The sequence below is a fragment of the Eubalaena glacialis genome, chromosome 17, assembly GCF_028564815.1.
Source record: "Eubalaena glacialis isolate mEubGla1 chromosome 17, mEubGla1.1.hap2.+ XY, whole genome shotgun sequence".
Classification (NCBI taxonomy): Eukaryota; Metazoa; Chordata; class Mammalia; order Artiodactyla; family Balaenidae; genus Eubalaena; species Eubalaena glacialis.
The window spans coordinates 89,456,200-89,474,479 of NC_083732.1; the positions used below are offsets into that span (position 1 = coordinate 89,456,200).

General features: G+C 46.0%; 1 protein-coding gene across 10 annotated transcripts; it reads right to left on the reverse strand.

Moving 5' to 3' along the window:
• Window positions 1-1,074: 1,074 nt before the first annotated feature.
• On the reverse strand, window positions 1,075-18,153 carry LOC133076843 (zinc finger protein 252-like). 10 transcript variants are annotated; one of them, XM_061171440.1, is made up of 7 exons: window positions 18,010-18,127; window positions 17,597-17,822; window positions 15,525-15,596; window positions 15,031-15,157; window positions 14,228-14,344; window positions 4,788-4,879; window positions 1,075-1,598 (listed from the first exon to the last, which is right to left on the reverse strand). In XM_061171440.1, the coding sequence occupies exons 3-7, from the start codon at window positions 15,555-15,557 to the stop codon at window positions 1,587-1,589; spliced, it is 381 nt and encodes a 126-aa protein (XP_061027423.1). In that variant the 5' UTR covers window positions 15,558-15,596; window positions 17,597-17,822; window positions 18,010-18,127; the 3' UTR covers window positions 1,075-1,586. The 10 variants fall into 10 exon arrangements, with proteins under 10 accessions (XP_061027423.1, XP_061027417.1, XP_061027415.1 ...); XM_061171434.1 differs by lacking the exon at window positions 1,075-1,598 and having other exon boundaries at window positions 2,171-4,879; window positions 18,071-18,131; XM_061171432.1 differs by lacking the exon at window positions 1,075-1,598 and having other exon boundaries at window positions 2,171-4,879; window positions 17,721-17,822.
• Window positions 18,154-18,280: the final 127 nt, after the last annotated feature.

Genomic DNA, 18,280 nt, shown 5'->3' on the forward strand with positions numbered 1-18,280 from the left:
GTAAACTGTCCACCGTATGTAAAAATGAATGTATAAAGGAAAAAACCCCACATATTTCCTCCCGATTTGGCATTCTAATTATATGGCCTCGAGGAAGACACTGCCACAGCTTCCGAGTCCTTTTGTCTCTTGAAAGGATGCCAAGGAGATCCTTGGAGCAAGAACAGGGAATTTCTTTTTCTTCCTTCCCAGAAGTTCTTTCTCTACAAGCAGAAGTTGTAACTGGATAAAAAGCTCCAAGGCCCTATCTCAGACTGAAGCCAGGAGAGCCACAGGAGGAGCTTCTGACACAGCTCAGGAGATTAAGGTGTCCAGTCACCTCAAGAAAAGACAGACATGCCCTCTCTTTTTGGAACACGGCGATCGGGCAATGATTAGTAAAGTCACAAGCCAGAGGCTCCCAACTTTGGACCATTTTCCCATTTTCCTTCATTGATAACACATCTAGAAGACCTATCCACCAAACCACATTAAGTGAAACATACAACTTCAATGGGCCAGAATTAGTCAGATGGGTCAGCCTCAGGACTGCAAGCTCCCTGCCTGGGGTGCCGGGGGTGCAGCGGGTGTGGGCCTGGGGCAGGCGCCCAGTGGGGGATCCACGACTGTAGGCGGCAGAGCCATGTGGTACCAGAGCCGCCCCCGAGCAGCCTCTCTGTGCCTCAGTCTCATTGTGAAACAGGGTTAATAAAAGTACCTACTTCACTGAGGTGATGTGAGGATTAAATGAGAAAACCCAGGAGAAGCATTCATCACAGTGCCTCGCACATACTAAGGTAAAAAGGTAAAGGTTTGTTGACTCAATCAGAATTTTTGTTTAGCACGTGATAACCATTATTATCACAGTGTATTAATTCCAGTTTTAAAAAATGTCAAAGCTATTTGTGGTGAAGTGTGCTTAGGAGAAGTATCATTAAGAGGCAGATTTTTCAATCAGCTCCTCAAAATTCCAAAACGAGTAAAGACCAATGCTACTGCTATATAGACAAGAGCCTGGAAAATAAGGCCTGAGCCACAGGTCAAGTCAACATAAGGAGAAAAGGTCAGTTAACTTCTAAGAGAAAGTTTCTTTAATAAAGCAGGAAAATAGGAATAAACTTATTACTGAAAAGGATACTATAAAGGAATAGAATGTCCAGCTATTAAGCAATTCACTGCTCTTCTTTCACTCCATTCTTACCCTGCCTTATTCATAAAGCGCCATCCCACTATAGCCCGTCCCAGATCCTGTTAGTCCCTTCTCAAGGGTTCACACACGGTACCAGCTTCTCATCAGACTCTCAACAGCCGCTTTCAATTGCCAGATTTGTTTCTAGAACTGTCTCTCACAGACTCCTTCTGCTGAATCTCTCATATTTACAACCCTTTTTCAGCCCATTTTGATGCTAATCTTTCCTCCACAAAAACAGTTAGGAAGTGCAATAGAAACTTCTGGAGAATGCGGTTCTGAGGACACTGGAGTGAACCACACGTGATGAACCAGGGGCAGCCACTCTGAAGACTGTGCTCAGGAAATCAGCTCCCAGGATGTTTAGCATCACCTCAAGCATCAGGTGGGAGGACCAGGGGAACTGAGACACCACTGACTAATACAGCTCCTGGGAGGGACAAAAGCATGTTTACAGCATGCAGACAGGGGTCCAAGGCTGACAAACAGCCTGCACAATAACCTACCCACGAAAAGGTGCTTAATGCCGTGTCCCTGCCTCACCTGGAGTCCTGTCCTCTGGCAGCAGGAGGACCTGCCCTTCTCACCAGAGTCTGCTCAGTGCGAGGCCGCCCAGTGAAAGGGAACAGCTCCAACCACTCACCTCCTCTCCCTTAGAAGTGGATCCAGAATATACCAACAGTATCTGTAAGCTGCGTCCCGGGTCCCACGCCAGCCTGTGTCTACTTTATGCCTATTCCACCCTTCCAATTCATGGGGTTTTTTGTTTTCAAATTACCCTGTAGGAAACCCCAGTTTACATGAGTCACTTGACTTCCTAGCACGATCTTAACAGTTTGAATCTACGCACAAGCCTCACCTCATTCCATAACAAACTCTGCTTATACTCATATACCTTCTTACCTCTGTGGATTACCAGATGCTGAAAAGGGACAACCCCTTTGAAATTAAAGGTATCATATCCCTCACAATAGAACAAAAACATTTTGAAAAGGCCCTACAAACAGATAAGAAAACCCCAACCCAGTTCCATCACACTCGTAAGTCCAAGGATCCCAGTTACTTTTCCTGAAGCTGAAATAGATGATGAAGAGGAAAGAAAAGAAAGGCAGGGGCCAAATGAAACACCTAACTGTACACTAAGGTCTGGTGCTATAATAACATGATCTAGGAAAGTATATTTAAGTTGCATTCATTTAAAACACTCAAGCAGAGAGCCATCCTCTGGGTCTGAGGGAAGGCATGTTACCTTGGAATGTTTACCACATAATTCAGCAGCCTGCCTTCAGTGAGCAGCACATTGGGAGATAGTTTAATTCCTTAAGAGCTGCATTTCCAAAAGGAAAGTCATAAAGTGAGCTTTCTTATCAGTAGAACTCTCCTACTGTAAAACTGTGAAGAACCTATCAGACAGAGTGAGTCACTCTCCACTGTGAACCTTCCGGTGCTGCATGAACGCTGCCTGTGCGCCAAAGAGCTCCCCACACTCGTCACACCGACGGGCTTGCTCTCCACCGTGGAGTCTGTGAACTTTCTCATGACTAATAGGAGATATTCTCTGGTTGTAAGTTTTCCCACATCTACTACACATGTAAGGTCCCTCTCCACTGTGGATTCTCTGATGTCGAATGAGGTGAGAGCTTTGTCGGAAGGATTTTTGACATTCAGTGCATTTATAGGGCTTCTCTCCAGTGTGAATTCTCTGGTGTTGGATAAGGGACAAGCGTGCACTGAATGATTTCTCACATTCACTGCACATGTAGGGTTTCTCTCCAGTGTGAACCCTCTGATGCTGAATAAACTGTGAATGCTGGCTGAAGGCCTTGCCACACTCACTGCACTCGTAAGGCTTCTCGCCGGTGTGAACCCTGAGATGCTGAATGAGGGAGGAGCGGACGTTGAAGGCCTTCCCACAGTCACTACACGTGAAAGGGCTCTCCCCAGTGTGAATTCTTCGATGGCGGATGAGGTGTGCGCTCTGGCTGAAACCTTTCCCACAGTCGCCGCACTCATAGGGCTTCTCCCCATTGTGTGTCCTCTCATGATTAATTAGGGTGGATATCTGTCCAAAGGTTTTCCCACACTCGCTACACTCGTAGGGTTTGTCTCCCGTGTGACTCCTCTGGTGCTGGATTAGGTGTGAGCCCTGACTAAAGGCCTTACCACAGCTGTGGCACTCGTAGGGTTTCTCTCCATTGTGCACTCTCTGATGCTGGACAAGGGAGGAGAGAACACTGAAGGCTTTGTCACACTCATTACACCCGTAGGGCCTCTCACCATTGTGTGTCCTTTGATGGTGAATGAGATTAAAACTCTGGCTGAAAGCTTTTCCACACTCATTACACTCATAGGGCTTCTCTCCAGTGTGAATTCGCTGATGCTGAACAAGGTGTCCCTTCTGACTGAAGGTTTTCCCACACTCTTTACACCCATAAGGTTTCTCTCCAGTGTGAATTCTCTGATGCTGGATGAGGGACAGGCGAGCACTGAAGGATTTCCCACACTCATTGCAGATATAAGGCTTCTCTCCAGTGTGAACCCTCTTATGTTGAATAACTTGTGAGCGCTGACTGAAGGATTTTCCACATTCATTACATCTATAGGGTTTCTCTCCAGTGTGGATTCTCTGATGAACAATAAGGGTTCGGTTCAGGCTAAAGAATTTTCCACATTCGTTACACTCATAGGGTTTTTCTCCTGTGTGAGTTCTCTGATGTTGAATGAGAGATAATCGTGCGCTGAAGGCTTTGCCGCACTCAGCACAGTCATGGGGTTTCTCTCCAGAATGGGTTCTCTTATGCTGAGTGAGGTGTGACTGTCTCCGGAAGGCTTTCCCACATTCCACACACACGTACGGCTTCTCTGCACTATGCACTCTCTGATGATAGATCAGGTTAGAGCTATGACTAAAGGCTTTTCCACACTGACTGCACTCGTGGGGCTTCACCCCAGTGTGAACTTCACAATGCTGAATGTAAGACGGACATGTGCTAAGAGCTTTCTCACATCCGTTAGCCTCACAGGGTCTTTCTCCAGTGTAAGTGTTACAGTGCTGCATGGCGTAGGGACGGGCATGGGAAGCTCTGCCACCTTCCTCACACCCGCAGGGCTTCTCTCCACTGTGAATTCTCCGGTGCTGAATGAGAGCTCTGCTCTGATCAAAAGCTATTCCACACACAGCACACTTTTCAAAGGTTTTTTCTGGACTGTTAATCCTCTGGTTCTCACTGAAAACTGAACTCTGCCTGGGCACTTTCACAAACACATCTGCCTGACAGCCTTGTTCTCCTACACAGAAACTTTGGAGGTTAGTGAGGTCCATACTTGTTTGGAAGTTTTCTACACGTGACACGCTCTGGTGGAGACTTTTCCCTGAAGACAGCCTGCAGTTTCTGACAGAACTTGTGTCTGCAGCACAACTTACCTCAGCTGCACTGAATTTCGGACCTCTTTCCCCCAAGGGGGTTTTCACATGTATCACTGTCACTGGCCTGAAATTACTCTTCTGGGGGAAATCCTTCTTAAGTCCCTCCACTGCATATTTCCCCCAGCAATTCTTTAGCTTTCCCTCAGTTTTAGTCATCTCTTCAAAATCAGATTCCTTGGAAATATTCCTTACATGCTCTTCTAATTTTGTTCTCTGGGATTCCATTTCTTCAGAAATTTCCTGCTTTGGAGTCAATTCTTTTTTTTCCTTCCTAGAGTCATAACCTAAAAAAAAAAAAAAAAAAAAAGTTACTCATGTTTTACTATGGGAAATACTTAGAGCATAAATAGAAACATTTATATGAAACAATTATCTCCTAGGAGGATTTGGATTTTCAGAATGCAAAACCAAAAATGACCTTACTGGGAAGAGAAAAGAGAAGGCGAGGAGAGAGAAGCATGCTCTCAGAGCAATGAAAGCTGGTGTGAGAAGGAGGGAGGGAAGGAGGGAGGGAAGGAAGAAACCCAAGGTGAAATGCCTCCATTTCAGATGGGCTAACCAGGCACAGGTGGAGCAGGAACCTCGAGGCGTGACCTGAGGGAGAGGCGCCCTCAGAAGGCGAGGAGGGGGGACTTCCCCGGCAGTCCAGTGGTTAGGACTTCACCTTCCAATGCAGTGGGTGAGGGTTCCATCCCTGGTCAGGGAGCTCAGATCCCACATGCCTCAAACCAAAACATAAAACAGAAGCAATATTGTTAACAACTTCAATAAAGACTTAAAAAAAAAATGGTCCACATCAAAAAAACAAAAAAGAAGGCAAGGAGGGAGATGGGGAAGTCAGTGGTGGAGGCTTGGACGGTCAGCACCTACACTGATGTCACTGCTGCACACTCTGTAAAAAAAGGCATCTTCCATGGCTTATACATAACAGGAATTCAAACATTTGTTGAAAAATAAATGTATCATAAATGATTTATAATGAATGAAGGGTATACTGAGTAACACATAATGGGAAAAATTATTTGATCTGGACAACTTGGTTTCACAGAAGTAAATCATGGAAAATAGAGAAAAATAGAAACAAGCAACCTACCGATTCAAATAGCAGGTACAGCACAAGGCAAAAAAGCCAAATGTGTACACCAGTCCATACCACACGTTCCCAATAAAAGTACCTGAAAATTTGTAAAAACTGTGACACAACTGAATTCTGAGACTCAATGAAAGGAAATGTACCAAAAACAAAACCACCCAGCTAAAAGCACTGAATCATGTGGCTACAAAGACCAGTGGAAGGACAAGCCTGGTGAGAACTGTGAGAGGGTAGCCCTGTTTTGAGAGACCGCAAAAGCACAATGGACTCTCTCCTTTGTAAACAGTGGTTATTATTAGAGCTGTCACTTTGAGACTGTTTAGCCAGAACAGAGACTGAGCTGAAAATATTAACTGGGTGGGACCTAACATTGGGCTAAGTTGTCTTTGCAGAACTAGGCCCAGTACTTCAAAGGGACTGATTTTTACCATTCAAGTCTGAAAGGTAAAAAGCAAACAATACTTCATTCTAGAAACCTAGGAGCAGCCTGAAGGGGCAGGTTGTGGATGGTAAAGGTCCTGAATTCCTGTGGCTTCTGTCAGGAGTATCTGAGGAGTTAAGAGTCTTCAACATCCTGGGACTAGAGTTTAAAAAGATGATCCTTGTCAAGAGGTGCTATTTCACCAGGTAGGAAACAGAATGAAGAATGTGACAAAACAAGAGACCACAAAACAAAGTGATCTATGAGTCAAGAAGCAACGTCTCCGGGACTTCCTTGGTGGCGCAGCGATTAAGAATCTGCCTGCCAAGGAAGGGGACACGGGTTTGAGCCCTGGTCCAGGAAGATCCCACATGCTGAGGAGCAACTAAGCCCGTGCGCCACAACTACTGAGCCTGTGCTCTAGAGCTCGTGAGCCACAGCTACTGAGCCCGCACACAACTACTGAAGCCCACGTGCCTAGAGCCCGTGCTCTGCAACAAAGAGAAGCCACTGCAGTGAGAAGCCCGCGCACCGCAACAAAGAGTAGCCGCAGCTCGCCTCAACTAAAGAAAGCCTGCGTGCAGCGAGGACCCAAAGCAGCCAAAAAAAAAAAAAAAAAAAAAGCAACGTCTCACACCAGTTCACGTTGCTTCAGATGTCAGGGGATCCTTGGTTGCCTGTTTGTATTTTATATTTGCTTTTATTATTTTTTTTAGCTCTTTTTAAAATTGAATTATAGTTGATGCCTGTTTGTATTTTAAATTGAGGCAATAAAAAGATACTTGGGAACTCTATGAATGAGGGTATTTATGAATCAGAAGGGCATTTGAGTGAGATGGTGGCTATAAGTCCAGGGCACCTCCAAATGCCAAAATTTGCAAGTATTTACCTAGGGCTATTTGGTTTTTTGAGGCAATTTCTTTGTTTTTGCCCTAGGTGGAAGATATTTTACTGCTGGGTGTTCTTTGTACAGGGTCAGAGGAAGGAGGTGGTAGGATTAGCTGACTTCTGTATTTAGAATTTTTAGCTGGTATCTCAGGATTCAGGCTTGACCTTTTTTTTTTTAAACCCTTAAAGTTTCTATGAAGAAACTTTTACTCATCAATTGTCTAGTTATCCTGAGGGATAACCCATTTAGTAAAGGCAGAATCAATCCCTGATTCTTTTATTTACCAGTTTTCAGAATAATGAATCAGGTTCCTAACATTCCTCAAAGGGGACCAATGAGTAGGGAATTTTCCCCTGAGTATCAGACCAGCCCTAACAAAGCTTAAGACCAACCCCTTAACATGGGAAGGTGATCCAATGGCATTTTATGTCTGCCAGAAGGAGACTTAATCCTCTTTCAAGAATGTAACATCATATAAAGCCTCTATAATTTTTAATCTATAATAACTAACACAATTAAATATCAGAAATCATGTTTAAAAAAAAAGACTAAACGACAAGAAACCAGGAGAAAAATATATGATTGAAACAAACCCACAGGCAATTCAGATATTATCAAGAACCAGCTTAAAACAAACAAACAAACCATTAGTATATGTAAGAAAACAAAGAGATAGAGAATTCACTAGAAAGCAAATGAAAATTGAAATTAAGAGTTCAACAGACAAGAGAGTACATTGGCAGATAGCAGGTAACAAAACAGAGGATTACGTAACTGGAAGGTACGTAAGTAATATCTGAAAAGTATTCAGATTGAAACACAGCAAGGAAAAAAATAGGACAGGGAATACAGAAAAGAGTATAAGAAGCAGGTGCAACAAGGTGGAAAGCATAATGTGTATAGTCTCACAATCCCAGGAGGAGAGGAGAAAAGGAATAGGATAGAAGAAATAATTTAAGAAATTTTGGCCTAGACTTTCCCACAACTGACAAAAGTCTATAAACCATAGATTCAAAAAGCTCGAAGAACCCTAAGTAATGTCAATGCAAAGAAAACCACACATGCGTATAACATAGCCAAACTATTGAAAACCAAAAAAAGAAATGTTAAAAGCAGCAAGAGGAAAAAGATGTATCACCTTCAAAGCAAAATAAAATCGCAGGCTGACTTTTCGACTTCAGAAGTGGAAGACAGCAGACAGAAGGACATTTTTAATGTACTGAAGAATACAACTGCCAACCTAGAATTCTACATACAGCAAAAATATTCTTCAAAATTGAAAGCCAGGAAATTCCACTTTGATGACAGTGTAATAAACTCCATGGGTCCAAGTCACAGCAAAACAAAGTTGGCAAGAACTATTAAAACAAAACAAAACAAAAAACCCAACCCCAACTAACAACCATTTTAATGACTCTGGAAATTGTCCTAAGAGCAAAAAGCAAATGAAGAAACGTTTATTCAAGAAAATCTACTAAAACTTGGCAAGAGCAGCAAGAGTGTGTGGCATGTGAGTCCTAACCCGCCGCACCTCCACCCGCCCAGCTCAGCATGGCAGATGCTCTACTCCTCTTGGGTGGGGCCAAGAAGGAGCTCCCTCTCCCCGCAGCTCCCAGGGAAAGCTCCCCACATCTCACCAGGCTAGGCCACCAGCACCTATCATCCCCTCCAACTCCAACCTGAAGAGGTGAAATTCCTGGCGAGTGTGGCTGAGAGGGCGGGGGATCCCGTCCTGCATCCAGCCTCCTTGAGTCACAACAAACCTCCAAGACTAACTTTTAAAAATACTGCTGCCCAAATTTAACTGGATTGGACTGCTAGGGCATTTTCAAAAACAACAGAGCAATTTTCACTACTCTCATTATTTCGGAAATTCCGAGGGTTTTAGGAGCTCTGTGCCAGAAACGGGATGAGGACCAAATATATACTTCTTATTATAAATCACAATATCACAGATAGAAATGTATTGCACGTGACAAAAACAGCACAAAGGACGTGGGTGAGAGGTGAGATACACTGGAGTAAGCAAACGACAGCAGATGTAACTTAAATGCACAGGAACAAACAAAGAGAAATGGTCAATAAGAAAGTAGATGATATAACAAACTGTATACATATATGCTGGTCTCATTTTTTTCTTTTAGTTTCCACAACAAACATAAAATCATATAAAGTATTATAAGAATGTATTGTTGAATTTGTAACACACACAGATATACAACAACGCACAAAAAGGGAGGAAAGGGACTTCCCTGGTGATCCAGTGGTTAAGACTGGGGGCCCAGGTTCCCTGGGTCAGGGAACTAGATCCCGCATGCTGCAACCAAGACCTGGCACAGCCAAATAAATAAATAAATATTTAAAAACAACAACAACAACAACAACAAAAAACAAAAAGGAAGGAGAGGAAACGGCATTCTACAGGAATAACTATTCTATAGTCACTGGAATAGTATAAACCAGAAGTAGATTCTGATAAGTTAAGATGTACACGGTAAGTTCCAGAGCAACCACTAAGAAAATAGCAGTATTAGGTGTGGCCACGTAACTGAGTTCTCAGCAGTGGAATGTGAGTAGAAGCGACGTGGGCAACTTCAAGGTCACAGACTCCATGGCAGTGAAATGGCCTCCTCCACTCTCTCCCTCTCCCATAATCCAGTGTTACACCTGGAGGTGAGTGTTTAGGCATGCCACTCTAGAGGGTGGCAGAGAAACAAGACAGATGAGCTGGCCTCCTAACAAGCATGTCAAACTGAGAATCCACCAAACAGGGACGCTGTTACACGAGGGAGACAAACTTCTATCTGGTCGAGCCAATGCATGAAATACTATCACTTAATGCCGAGAATGAACGTTTCTGCAAGGCAAGATTTGGGGTGATGTTTTATTCTTGTCACCACACTTCTCTACAGGGATCAGTTCTGTTGCTCTACTAAAATGACACATGTTCACTGCACAGAAATAAATTATTTTTAAACACACATTCCATAGCTTTCCACCCTGCTAGGATAAGAATCCAACACAGTCTGACGTGGTCCTGTCTACTCCTCCTTGGACACCTCTGTCTCGGCTGATGTCTCTCCTCCCCTGCACACTATGGGCTGAGACATCAGACGTCTCCTGGGAGATGAACCACTTCTTAGTCCAGGTAAGGAGGAAAGACAAGATAGAAAAAAGGGTCACCAGGGGACGATGTTTAACAGATTGTGTGCCCCACAGAGGGTGATGCATTGTATGTGGAGAAACTAAGGGGGACCCTAAAAGTAAGTTTAACTGGTTATGTTTTATCAGGGAAAATCCAGGTGAGAGAAACAGAGGCCATGGTACCACCTGTTTATTTCCAGCACTTTGTTACCCCTAACTCCTTCCTGCCATCATGGGCCCATTCCCCTACATGCCTATGGTACGCACCCAAAAATCAATTCTGTTTTTATATATAAGTAATGAACAACTGGAAATTGGAATTTTAAAAAATACCATGTACAAAAACATCAAAAAATATGAAAGAGGGCTTCCTTGGTGGCGCAGTGGTTAAGAATCTGCCTGCCAATGCAGGGGACATGGGTTCGAGCCCTGGTCCGGGAAGATCCCACATGCCACGGAGCAACGAAGCCCGTGTGCCACAACTACTGATCCTGCGCTCTAGATCTCGCGAGCCACAACTACTGAGCCCGTGTGCCACAACTGCTGAAGCCCGCACACCTAAAGCCTGTGCTCCGCAACAAGAGAAGCCACCGCAGTGAGAAGCCCACACACCGCAACGAAGAGTAGCCCCCGCTCGCCACAACTAGAGAAAGCCCACACGCAGCAACAAAGACCCAACGCAGACAAAAATAAATAAATAAAATAAATAAATTAAAAAAAAAGAATATATATATATATAACTGGATCACTTTGTTGTACAGCAGAAATTAACACAACTTTGTAAATCAACTGTACTTCAATAAAATAAATGTTTTTAAAAAAATGAAATACTTAGGGATAAATCTGACAAAAGATGTAAAATGCCTATACATAGAAAAGGATAAAATACTACTGAGAAATTAAAACAAATAAATGGAGACATACATCTTGTTCATGGGTCAGAAAACAATATATGTCAATTTCCCTCAAACTGATCTATGGATTCAATGCAATCTTAACAAAAATGCTAGCAGGACTTTTCTCAGATAGCAATAAGCTGATTTTTCAATTCATATGAAAATACAAAGGATCTAGAATAGCCAAAACAACTCTGAAAATGAAGAACAAAATTGGAGGACAAGTGCTACCTGATTCCAGACTTTTAATGAAGCATACACAACAGTGTGGTGTCGGAGTATAAAGATCGACAATAGAACAACGGAAGAGAACAGAGAACTCCAAATAACCTCATATATATAGGGACAACTCTCTCTGTTTTTTTTTTTTGGTTGTGCTACGCAGCTTGCAGGATCTCAGTTCCCCAACCAGGGACTGAACCCAGGCCACAGCAGTGAAAGTGCCAAATCCTAACCACTAGACCATCGGGGAGCTCCCATGGACAACTAATTTTTGACAAAGGTGCAAAGGCAATGCAAGTGGAGAATGGATAGTCTTTTCAACAAATGGTACTGGAACAACTGGACATTCACTTGTAAAAATTTAAACTTGGATCCATACCTCACACCAAAAATTAACTCAACATGAATCAAGACTTAAATGCAACACACAAAAATTTTAAATTATAAAATTTTCTTTTCAAAGAAGAAAATCTTCTGGGTTAGGCAAAAATTTCTTAGATATGACACCAAAAGCACAATCCATGAAAGAACAAATTAACAAACTGGACTTCACCAAAATTTAAAACTTCTACTCTTCAAAAGACACTGTTAAGAGAATAAAAAGACAAGGCACAGAGTGGGAGAATAATCCATGCAAAGTATATATCTGATAAAGGACCTGTAAATAGAACATTCCTGGGGCTTCCCTGGTGGCGCAGTGGTTGAGAGTCTGCCTGCCAATGCAGGGGACGCGGGTTCGAGCCCTGGTCTGGGGGGATCCCGCATGCCGCGGAGCAGCTGGGCTCGTGAGCCACAACTGCTGAGCCTGCGCGTCTGGAGCCTGTGCTCCACAACGGGAGAGGCCACGATGGTGGGAGGCCTGTGCACCGCGATGAGGAGGGGCCCCCACTTGCCGCAACTAGAGAGAGCCCTAGCACAGAAACGAAGACCCAACATAGCAATCAATCAATCAATCAATAAATCTTTAAAAAAAAAAAAAAAAAAATAGAACATTCCTGTATTTAAAAAGGAACTCTTTTAAAATCAACAATAAGGAAAGAAAAACACAGTTAAAAAATAGGCAAAGATCTGAACAGACATTCACCAGTGAAGAAATCCAGAAGGAAAACAAGCACATGAAAAGATGCTAAACATCTTTAATCATTAGGGAAATTAAAAATAAAACCACAATGAGATACCACTACACATCCATCACAGTGGCTACAATTAAAAGACTGACCACATCAAGTGTTGGCAAGGAAGTTGAGGAAATGGAACTCTCATCCACTGCTGGTGGGAATGTAAAATAGTACAACTACTTTGGAAAGCACTTTGGCAGTTTCCTAAAAGCTTAAATAAACACCTGCCATGTAATCCAGCCATTTTATTCCTGGGTATTTCCAAGAGAAAAGGAAATGTATGGTCAAGCAAACAAAGGTTTGTACACAAATGTTCATGGCAGCTTTATTTGTATTAACCACAAATTGGAAACAATCTAAATGTCCATTAACAGAGAATGGACAAACAAATTGTGGTATATCCATACAACAGAATACGAATCAGAAATGAAAAAGAACTGAATTATTGACACACAACATGAATGGATCGCAAAATAATTATGTGAGTCAAGAAAAGCCAGGCAAAAAAAAAAAATACATGCTCCATGATGTCAATTATATAAAACTCTAGAAAATGTAATCTATAGTGACAGTAAGCAGATCAGTAATTGCTTCAGGATAGAGGTGGGAAGCAGTGAGAGGGAGGGATTACAAAGAGACATGAGAAAACTTTTGGGGGTAATGAATATGCTTGCTATCTCTACCACAGTGGACAGTTTCATAGGTGCATACATATGCAAAAATGTTACCAAATTGTACATTTAAATATGTACAGCAGGGACTTCCTTGGTGGCGCAGTGGTTAAGAATCTGCTTGCCAAGGCAGGGGACATGGGTTCGATCCCTGGTCCAGGAAGATCCCACATGCCGCGGAGCAACTGAGCCCGCGTGCCACAACTACTGAAGCCCGCGCACCTAGAGCCTGTGCTCCACAACGAGAAGCCATTGCAATGAGAAGCCCGTGCACTGCGACGAAGAGTAGCCCCTGCTCACTGCAACTAGAGAAAGCCCGCTCGCAGCGACGAAGACCCAAAGCAGCCAAAAATAAATAAATAAGATAAATAAATTTATTTAAAAAAACCTTAAAAAAATATGCATAGCATATTATATGCTAATTATACCTTTAAAAAGCTGTTTTTTTTTTTTAAAAAAAAGGCGTGTGGTAGGGAGCCAGTCCACCAGAGATCCAACTCACCTCTGTCCCTGGCCGGCTGTGTGACCTCGGGCTAGCAACTGAACCTCTCTGTGCCTCATTTTCCTGAGCACCGACTCTGCAGGGATGCTGGAGGATTGTGTAAGTTCACTGTGCCAGCACAGTGCTAGGAATGCACAACAGACCAGGCGATGTTAGCTGCCATGCAGCAAAGAGCACAGGAACTCTGCTCCGCTTACTATTTACACGCCCAAGTCCTTCGCTACACAAGAAGCAGCCCTAAGTCACGCGTTTCTCCGAAGCCCAGAATCAGCCTGGGAACTCTGAGTGAACAGCAGGGGTGAGAGTCTGGGCAGGATGGCAAGCCTCCAGGTGGACTCTCCAACTGGTGTCTCCAGCAGCCAAGGCAGAGCTGGCCAGCAAGGCCTGAGGACTGGGTGACATGGAAGCGACTGAGAGGCAGCCAGGGTAGGGAGGCAGCTGCCAGGGAGACACCCGAGCTCTTTTCAGGAACTGAAAGAGCATCCTTCTAGGGTAAGGTAAACATGATCCCATTCAGGGGCACAGAATAGGGGCCATTAATAGCAAAAAAGAGAAAAGAAGAGAAAGAAGACGGAGAAGGAAAGCAAAGCTCTGGTGGTGACGCAATTTGGCCTGGTGAAGTGGCGGCACCTGCCAGCAGGGGCACGAGAGTGTGGGGGTGTTCCTGCAGACTCACCTGCACGCCTGCATCTCCAGATCCAGCTCCCCTCAATTCTTGGTGAGTGTGGGGCCCATGGCTCTTCCCCCTGCTCCAGCTTGGAGATGACATCAGGTTTGGAATCTTGAAGTCCTGCTCCAGAGAAAGAAAGCAAGACTGACAACTCATCCAGGTCCAGGGCAGGATGGCCCCATGGGCAGCGCCTGTGTGCTGACCTTGCCTGCCACCTGGTCTCCAAAGCATGGAGACAGATGTAGGCCTCTGTCCCAGATGAACAAAAGTCAAACCCAGCTCTTCTGGGGGTCACAGATAAGGGACAGACTTGGGGCCTGAACACATCATGGCAGAAGACTCATGGTAGAGGAGGTGTTGGTGTACGGCAGAAGGACTAAGTATAAGGCAGGTATAAAGCAAGGCTCTGAAGCCAAATGGATGCAAATCCCAGATCTGCCCTGACAGCCTGTGTGATCTTAATAAAGTGATATTTGTCAGCCTCAGGTTCACCTATAAACTATGTATCTTACCACCAACCTCGAAGATGCATGAAGATTAACTGAGGGGATATGAACATACTTGGCATTCAATGAATAATGTTCTCCTTCTATACTTCCTACAAAGAACTTGGGGGAGTCCCTGGCACCACCTGTCCCCTCCTCTGCACAGACCGGGCCTGCCTGGGCCCAGGGTCACAAATGCCCCATGTCTGGGCCCAGGGGGTGAGAAGCCTCTGAGCCTTGAGCCCAGCCCCAGCCCCAGTCCCCGTCCCCAGGGCCATTCATGGAGCAGGAAGCCCAGAGCTGAGCTCCTGGGAAGAGCCTCACCCAGCGAGACCAGGTTCCCATAGGTTTCCAGCATCACATCCCTGTAGAGCCCCTTCTGAGCAGGGCTCAGATGGCCCCACTCCTCTTGGGAAAGGAGCACGGCCACTTCCTCGAAGGAAACCAAGACCTGGAATGACAAGATCTTGTTGCAACCCCAGGACAGGCCTGGGGGTAGGGAGGCACTAGGCTCAGGATGGGCAAAACCCCTCTGAGCACATGCACCAGACTGCCTTCCCCACAAGAGCGGGCTCTTTGAGGCAGACACCATCCTGACTCGTGTTTACCTGCCCATCCCTTGCCCTCCTCTGTGCCCAGTCCAGGGGTGAGATGATACAGTCCAGAGTGCATTTCAGGGACTTGAACCCGAGGGTTGAGGACATCAATGAAGACAGGGAGCCATCTACCCTGAGACCAGTGCCTCAGAGGGAACCGTGGAGACTCCAGCCAGGAAAGGGCTGAGGCCACACAGAGGCGTCTCCACGAAGACCACTCACCTGGGGCCCAGGAAGAAGCTGCTTGTGGGCCATCACTGGGTCTCCAAGCTTGTCCCGAGGAGGCAGGCAGAGCTGTAGCAAAAGGGAAGAGTGTGATGGAGCCTGACCCGCCTTCTGCTCCCCATGGCAACTTTGAGACTCCCGGGCCTGTACCTCGAGAGGTCTGTGGCAGCAGAGACCCAGTTGTAGGCTACCTGAAATCCCCAGGAAGGAACAATGGTCCCAGCACCCAGTGGCCTGAGACTATATATTCCCTTGCCTCCCATGAAGCCTCCCCAGCAGCCCATAGTACGACAGCATAACAAGGCCACACGTGAAAGCCAGGTCCCCGGCAGTGCACCTGACCAAGGGAGACGACGGTCTGCATCTCAGGCCCACCTAGGAGAATCCCGGGCAGTGGGCAAACAGCCAAGAAGAAGAAGAACAAGCTCCTACTCTACAGCAGTGCACAGCCGTAGGGAGGTTGACAGACATGATGCTTGTGTCAGGGGATAAGGAATAGAAACAATAAGCAGCACGAGGGCAGCAACTGTTGGGAGGAGATCTTTTACGAAAGGCAGCCAGGGAAGGCACCTCTGGTAAAGTAACATCAAAACAGATATGGATGGAGTGAGGGCAGGCACTAAATAGATATCAGGGGAGATACATCCTGGGCAGGGGGAGGCACAAGTGCAAAGGCTGCAAGGTGCAAGCACACTTGATGTGTTCAAGGAAGGGCAAGGAGGCCAGAGGGGCTGAAGCAGAGTAGGGGAGGGCAAGACAGAGGGGGGTGGGGTAACTTGTGGGCTATAGGACTTAGGCTTTTACTCTGAATGAGATTGGGAGCATCTGGAAGGTCTGGGCAGAGTGATATGACTTGACATGCGGGTGCTCCAGCTGCTGCTTTGAAAATGGACTAGGGGGCAGGGAGGAGGGTGTAAGGGTAGAAGCAGGAAAACCAACTGGAAGGTCCCAGCAATAACACAGCTAGAGACGATAGTGTCTTGGAGCAGTGGTGGTAGCAGGTGATAAGTAGTCAGATTGCAGATGCCTTTCAAAGGTAGTCAATAGGATTTGCTGACAAATTAGATGTGGGATTGAAACACCAAGATGTTTGGCCCAAACACCTGAGATGATGAAATTTCCAATTACTCAGGAAGACTGTAGAAGTATATCTGAAGGATAAAAATTAAAAGTTGTCTTCTACATGTTATGTTCAACATGCCTATTAGAACTACAAGTGGAGAATGAGGGCATTTTGATCCACAAGTCCAAATTTCAGGAGAGAAGTTGAAGCTGGCTGGGTATATACTGGGAACTGTCAGCATACATATGACATTTAGAACCACAGATCTGGTGATAATTTAGGGTGACAGGTGACACAAAGTGTCACTCCCATGGAAACCTTTCCAACTGGTCTCTGATACACAGTCAGCCTCTACCCCCACAGCCTGCTCCATGCAAACAGACCCTTTAATTCAGGTAGAAATGTGCCCTTTTTCCTTGGCCCCAGCTACTTTGGCCCTAGGCCCATCTTCTGGTCAACAAGATGTTAAGGGAAGTTTGCAAATAGGCTTCTAGAAAAGGCTTTTCCTCCCTGATGATAAAAAAGAAACAGGGAGAAACACTTCTGTCTAGTGTGACCATGAGGGGAAAACCCAGGGAACCTCAGAGACACAACCCAGAACAAACCCTGCCTGCCCCGCCTTCATCACTTAAGCCTCTGTTGGGCTCTAACTGACAGCTGAACCCAAGCTTATTAATGCCCAGTTCATTTCTCTTGGGCCATCCCGGAATCTCCACCTCAGGCCACCCAGGCCAGAGCTAGCCTCTCGGTCCTCAGCCAGGGCTTGCCTTTGACAGGTCCCTGGCGCTCACGCCCTTTGTGTGCTGTGCACAAGTGGTCCTTCCAAATGCACTCTGCCTTCCCTTTCAGCCTCATGTGGGAGGCACGTAACACTCCTGTTAGAAGCATAGGCTCTGGGCTCCACCAGACTGAGTTCCAATCTCAAATACACCACCTCCTAACGCAAGGGTCTCGAGCAAGTGACGTGTTTCTCCACAAACCATAAAATGAGAACATCACCACTTACCTTAAGTGACTATTTTGAGTTAAGTGAGAAAAATGTATAAAGTGCCTCGCATAGTGTTCGCAAACCACAAACAAAACCCAGTAAATCTTAATCATCAGCAAGGCAGTGTGTACTGGGCGCCCACCGAGCGAATGAATGAGCCCTGGGATTGTTCAGCGCCGGGATGTGCACCAACGTCCCTTCGCTGCACAGCCTTCGCGACTTCATCCTTTCACGGAACCTACCCCTGATAAGTGAAAAGTACTCTCTCAGCTGAGAAAAAGCACAGGTTCGGTGCATCCCCTGACCGCGCCCAAACTTCGCCTCCTCCGTGAGGCCTGGCTCTTGCCCGCCGCCCCGCCTCCGCGCCGGGGTAGCCCGGACCCCACCCCCGCGCGGGTTTCCGCCCGGCCCGCCCCTCAGGCCACACGAACAGGTGCTCCCCCGGCTCGGCCCAGCCCCGCGCCGTCCCGCCTGTCGCAGCGCCGCAGGCACCTCCGCGCCAGGGGAGGCCAGGACTCCCTCGGTTCCGCCGAGAAAGGTAGACGTGCCCCACACACCGCGCCGAGGAAGGCGGACCCACCAGGCCGGAAATGCCCGCTAGGAACTTCCGCCCCGCCGCCAGCTTACCGGCCAATCAGATCCTAGGGATCTGTCGGGCCGCTCTAGGCGGCCCAGAGGACTCTATGCCACTGGCCCCCTCGT

Excerpts from the sequence above, each read along its gene's own strand:
- LOC133076843 (XM_061171435.1), bottom strand. The coding sequence starts at position 15,557 with ATGGCCCACAAGCAGCTTCTTCCTGGGCCCCAG. Across the intron at positions 14,345-15,030 it reads TGGGAACCTGGTCTCGCTGG|CAGGACTTCAAGATTCCAAA; the intron begins GTGAGGCTCTTC and ends CTTTCTCTGGAG. Across the intron at positions 4,880-14,227 it reads CTGGAGATGCAGGCGTGCAG|GTTATGACTCTAGGAAGGAA; the intron begins GTGAGTCTGCAG and ends TTTTTTTTTTAG.